Genomic DNA, 6681 nt, shown 5'->3' on the forward strand with positions numbered 1-6681 from the left:
ATAAATAATTGCATTTTATAGCATATTAATGTATAATTAAACATACGAAAACTTTAATCCAGACCCTTGAAACTTTTCTTCAATGATATAATTGAGTTTATCGATCATCTCTATAGTAAAATAATTCTTCCAATCTCCAATTTCTCCTCTACGAAAGAACACTTTATATGGCTCTCCAGTTGAAAACTTTCCATTTGTATTCACCTCCAAATTTCTCAAATTCTCAAAGCTACACATTTTTAATATCTCATCCACCACTCCTGAATTTTCTTCCTCTATGGAAAATGGACATTCCAAGAATTCAGCCAAGCGTTTAAGCTGAATTTTTGGTTTCTTTTTAATTTCTTCATACATTAAGAAAAGTATTTTGTTAGGATTTTCTAAGCTTTGTTTCCAATAATCCAACACGTGATTCCAAAATGGACCATAAAGGCTCACCCCCTTACAAAAAAGATCAAACATTTCTTCAATGGAATTAGTATCTTTGTGATGAAGTAATAAATTGTTTGCAAAATGCCACATAGAAATAAAAGTGTCCCTAGGATTCCTACATAAGTAAACAAGTTTGGTTTTTGAATCCTGGACTGATTTTGGCAATGAAGCAAAGGGCACATGAGTTGCCAAGAGTCTAGGTGAAGTGAAGGTTGAAGAATCAATGACTTGACCATCAATATAGAGTGTATGCTCCAAGAATGGAACAAGAACATGAGGGTTCTCGACAAGTAAAGGGTGATTAGGTTCAAAAATAGGGTGTTTCACCCGATTCACTAGAGCGAATAAAAGTGATTTTAACCAAGTACTTCCTGATTTTGGAGTTGTAACAAGAATGATATCACTATCTTGAGCTTGAAATTGTTGTTGACATGCAATCACACCTTGAAGAAATTTTAGTGATGTCCAAAAACCTTGATAATTGTAGACTGATCTAACCCATCCTTTTTCTTTTGGTAGGATAGAGAGCAATTTCTTACACTCTTCACTTAGGTTATCCTCTTCTAAATATTCGGGAAGAGAAGTTGTCATGATTTTGCGGATTGAATGTTTTCTTCAAGTTTAGGGCTTTTATAACAGATATGCATGAATAATACACTTACTAACCATGTGAATGTTTAGTCATACACTTCATGTGAGCTCACCACTTCACATTTTTCATGTCTTTCTATTAGTAATAATTACTTTGATTCACTTATTTGATTTATCAAAAGATTTTTATTAACGTGACTGTGTCAGAATAGTTAGCGAAGCAATCAAAACTCATATTAATTTCAAGATGAATTTTTTGGTATTTATTAGATCACTATTCTTCAATTTCTAATTATGAATGGATAGTTAATGTTAAGGATAAAATTTACAGAAAAATTGTCTCTATCTAGTATGCTTGTCACGATCCAAAGAACACCTTAAACGTGACATGGCGTATAAGGCCTCGAGAGGCCCTACACAAGCCATTTAGCATATATCAAACAAGATAATAGAAGTAAAGTGTTCAAAAGAGATAGTCATTTATCATAAAGAGTTTGACAAAAGTGGAAGTACTTAATACTACTTTTGACTGGTTCTTGAATTTGATTGAGATTGTCAAATCATATGAACACGTGACATCATCTTGTGGTCTTGAAGTTGATTGGGATGTCAAGTTATCAACTTGACACGTGACATGAAATTGGACGTCGAGATAAAATGGATCTAGAACTTAAATGTCACAGTCCAAAATTGGATCATGATGACACCTACCATAAACTTCAGTATGCAAGACAAACAAGCAATAGATATATCTAGAATATAAATACGTGGGAGAAAATAAACATAGAATAGGATCATAATGTAGATATGTATATAATGTTAAAAAAATATATATACAAAAATGGGTCCAAAAGTGACCAAGAAAGACAAATATATATGAGAACTAAACCCTGAATCTGGTGTCACCGGTACAAGATCATCTAAGTACAGAAAAAAGACTATATAAAAAAGAAATTCTAATCAAAATATAAAATAAACAGATAATATAAAATACTATGATATCACCATCTTGAGGCAAAGGGATGTTGAGGCAACGCAAATGACTTGAGTTACTGAAGGACTATGATATCACCATCTTGTATCATCCGAAGAAGGCCAATGTGGTGGCCAATACTTTAAGTAGAAAGACTTATAGTATGGAGAGTCTTGATGTTATCAGTGTTGAGGAGAGACCATTGGCTAGAAATAATCAAAGGTTACAACAGTTTGTCTGTTTGCAACTTTCTGAGGAGAGTGGTGGTTTGATTACTTTCAAAGAGGCTTGATCTTTCTTAATTGAGCAGATCCAAAAAGGCCAGTTTGATGATGAGAAGTTGTGTCTCATTCAAGACAAAGTGTTAAGTATGGAAGCAAATGAGGCTATCCTTGATTTTAAGGGTGTCTTAATGGTTGGAGGTAGGATTTGTGTGCCCAAGGAAGGCGAGTTAATTAGATTGATTCTTGAGGAGGCTCATTGTTCTCGATATTCCATCCATCCTGGATTAGTGAATATGTATCATGATCTGAGTCAGCAAAATTAGTGGTGTGGTATGAAGTGGGATATTTCAGATTTTGTGTTTTAGATTCTTGACTTTCCAATAGGTCAAGTGTGAGCGCCACCGATCTGAGGTATGTCGCAGAGCATACCTATTCCTACTTCGAAGTGGGAACAGATCACCATGAATTTTGTTGTAGGTTTGCCTACAACCGTGAATGGTTATAACTCTATTTGGGTGGTCGTCAATAGGCTGACCAAGTCCACCCATGTCATCCCAGTTCCGGTAAAGTATACGACTGAAAAATTAGCCCAATTTTACCTCAGTCACATAGTCTGACTTCATGGTGTGCCTATTTCCATTGTCTTTGATCGAGGTGCACTATTCACTTCCCACTTTTGGAGGGCCTTACAATATGATTTGAGTAGTTGGTGTTATATGAGTACAATGTTTCACCCTTAGACAAATGGGCAGTTCGAGCGGACGATTCAAGTGTTTGAGGACATGATTCGAGCATATGTGATTGACTTTGGTGCTCGACGGGATCAACACCTGCCCTTAGTAGAGTTTTCCTATAATAACAGTCATCACTCCAGTATTTAGATGGCCCAATTTGAGACATTATATGGCAGATGGTGTAGATATCTGATTGGTTGATTTAATTCGGTTGAGATGGACTCTTTAGACACAGACTTGCTTAGAGATGCCATGGAGCAGATCCGTATGATTCTGGGTAGACTGCCAGAGAAGACATAAGAGTTATGCAGACCAAAGAGTTCAAGCCTTAGTATTTATAGAGGGTTATCATGGCTTCGAATTTCACCCATGAAAGGTGTGATGAGGTTCAAGAAGGGCAAGCTTAGCCCTAGATTCATTGGCCCTTTTGAGTTTTTGAGCCGAGTGGGCGAGGTGCCTATAAGCAGGCCTTTCCTCCTAGCTTGTCAGTTGTGCATTATGTGTTTCATGTCTCCATGCTTCGAAGTATAGTTAGATGAGTCTCATGTACATTCGCTTGATTCGGTAGTGTAGGGGCTAGACTTGTCATTTGAGAAGAAGCATATATCCATTTTGGATAGGCAGGTTTGAAAACTTAGGACCATAGAGATTGCTTTAGTTAAGTTGTAGTGGAAGCACCGTCCAGTTAGGTGGCAACTTGGGAGACGGAGATAGATATACGGGCTAAATATCCCTAATTTTTCGAGGTTTCATTTATTTCCTTTTACTTTATGTTCGAGAAAGAACATGGTTTTAATAGTATATAATGTAATAACTCGATTGGTCATTTTTAAAAAATTTCTATTTCACTCCTCCCAGTGATTGCCCCGAGTCATTTCTGGTTAGTTTGTGAAATCGATTTTGAGTAAAAAGTTATGAATTGTGGAAATTTTAGAGTTTTGAAAAGCTAAAGTTGTTAAAAAATAGTTTTTGGTTTATTTTGAAGTTTCGAGTCTGAGAATAGAATTCTGTCAATTCCATCAGTCCTGAAATATGGAATTTTTTGTATGAGTGTCGTCGATTTAAGATTCAGAGTCTTTTCATGGATTTGAGATCTTGAATTGAATTTTTTTGAGAATTTAGCCTTTGGGTTGATTTTAGCCAACATTCAGAGTTTGGATGCTCGAATTTGATTTCTGATAGTTCCATTAGAATTGGGGGGATGCTTTTAGGTTTCATAAGATTTGGGGGATGATTTTAGGCTCCATTAATTTTTTGGGATGATTTTTGGCCTAGAAGAGGTCTTGGTTGAATTTTAAGAGGGCATGAGCTTGATTTAGCCTTTTTAGGCGTTATGTTTGTTTCCTATGACTTTAATCCATTTTAGATCAAGGACCTCAAATTCGTATTTCGATGGTTCCATTGAGTCTGGAACGTCGAGATTAGTTGAGTAGCATATTGGGTTTGTATGTGTGGGGTTCTGAACAAATCTCAAGGCTTCATTCGTAAATATTTGTGTTGCGTGATAGTTGTTGATGACTGCAGTCCTCACGCTCGCGAAGGGTCTTCGCTTTCGCGAGGCTCACGTTAGCTAAGAATGGCTCGCGTTCGCGAAGGGTCAGGAGGGCTAACCTTCGCTTTCATGAAGGCCTCGTCGCTTTTGCGACCTTGGCTTTAGCGAATGGACAACTCGCGAAAGCGATGCTGGTCGATTATATGGGGTTCACTTTCGCGACTAAGCCTTCGCTTTTGCGAAGCTCGTGTTAGTGAGCTTGGGCTTGCGAAAACGAGATCTACAAGGGTTTTGGTTTGAAATTGCGAGGTTTATTTCCCATTTTTCATTTTATGAGCTTTGAGAACTCTTGTGGAGCGATTTCAAAGAAATTTTTGTGCTGATTCTTTTGTGTAAGTCTCTGTGAACCCAAACCTCTGATTACCTATTATCATTGTGGTTTTTAACATCAAATTAAAGATTTTGAATGACAATGTTTGGAGAATTTTCAAGAACTTGGGGTTTTGACTAAAATAGTGATTTTGGGGTGAATACCCCTTTGTTTTCGAAATGATTTTCACCAATGGATTCCAAATGCTATGGTTAACATATTCATGTAACAATTTTCATATTCAACCTTTATTTTCGACATCAGGTTTTTGAATCAATTTGACCCCTTTATTCAAATTGCTTGACGTGGGTGTTGTTAGTTCCTTTGTTTGACTAGATTGTGTTGATTTGGATATTGTTCGGAATGGAAAAGTTTAAGTCTTGGATTAATTAAGGCAAGAGAACTTTTAAACCTTGTTAAAACTTGTAGAATCTTGAATCCTCCTTGTTGTTTGTGTTTGGGAGTAATGAGAATGAGATGATCGGTTAATTGATCAAATGAAATAAACTTAATGATAGAAATGAGGTTAATGAAAATGGCAATGTGGATAACATTATATTGAGTTGTGTGAATTGCTTTGAGTGTTGATATTGAATTGGTGGTTGATGAAATACTTTGATAGTATTGTTGTGGATGTGAATTACTTGAATTTTTCATTTCCTCATTATTGTGTGAACGCCCATCTATTTGCATCGGATCGGAATACTGTGATGAGATGTATTGTAATTATGTTGAGGTCATTATCGGCGAGTGTTATTGATGATGTGGTCATTGTCGATGAGTGTTATTGATGTCGAGGTCATTGTTCGTAAGTGTTATTGATGTTGAGGTCATTGTTGGTGAGTGTTATTGATGTCGAGGTCATTATTAGTGAGTGTTATTGATGCCAAGGTCATTGCACGAGTGTAATTGATGTCGAGGTCATTGCGAGCGAATTTTATTGATGTCGAAGTCATTATTGGCGAGTGTTATTGATGATGAGGTCATTGCCAGCGGATACATGGACTGTGGGTGTTCCCGATAAGTCCAGATTGATTTTGTGATGGATAAACTTGATTATTATGACCGATAACTTGATACTTGTGATTGATAAACGTGATACTTGAGATTGATGAACTTGGCTTTGATACTTGTGATTGATGACCTTGACAATTGTGATTTGATGAAATATAACTGGTGGACTGTTATATGAAACCTTGTGAGTTATATATCGTGAATTGTTAGGTTAGGTTGATTTCTGTGCAAGTTGTAGTTGTGGCGGTTCAATTGGGATGGAAGGAGCTCTCTTTTTTTTTTAAAATCTAGTTTTACCTTGTGCTTAATGAATTTCTTGTTGGGTACTATGTTGTTTGGTACTCACTCCTTGCTTCTACACTTGTGTGGGTTCCTGGCCCGGATCTATGTGATTATCCTCCTTCTATCTACTTCCGAGGTTTTATAGTGGATACTTGAGATGTAGCTACTTGTCATCCCGGCAGACCCTCTTGTTCCTTACTTATGTTTCGTTCCATTCGAGAGATAAAGACATTGAGACTTGTATTTATCTTTCAAACTCTATTTATTATACATTAGTGGCTTGTACACATGACAACTAGATTTTGGGGTTGTTTTTAAAAATACCAAGTATTTTCATGCTTATGTTATTATTAGTTTATTCCCACATTTTTCTTTGGTATTGTTGGGTTTTAGGTTGACTTGTCTTGGTGGGATCAGACGAGTTCCATCACGTCTAGTTTTGAATCGTGATAGATATATTTAATTCCATGAAGAAATATTTTTAAGTATCCTAATCTTGATTTACTTAAATTTGATGATGCTTATAAGATAAGAAAGGTGGCTAGTGACCTATTATAAAACTAGAATTC

General features: G+C 36.2%; 1 protein-coding gene across 1 annotated transcript; it reads right to left on the reverse strand.

The window, feature by feature from the left end:
- LOC125809246 (cytosolic sulfotransferase 12-like) lies at positions 1 to 1023 on the reverse strand. Its single transcript, XM_049488909.1, has one exon. It carries the CDS (start codon positions 1021 to 1023, stop codon positions 37 to 39), a length of 987 nt encoding a protein of 328 aa, XP_049344866.1. The 3' UTR covers positions 1 to 36.
- Positions 1024 to 6681: the final 5658 nt, after the last annotated feature.

The sequence above is a fragment of the Solanum verrucosum genome, unplaced genomic scaffold (genome assembly GCF_900185275.1).
Source record: "Solanum verrucosum unplaced genomic scaffold, falcon-dt-bn FXZP01000062.1, whole genome shotgun sequence".
Lineage (NCBI taxonomy): Eukaryota > Viridiplantae > Streptophyta > Magnoliopsida > Solanales > Solanaceae > Solanum > Solanum verrucosum.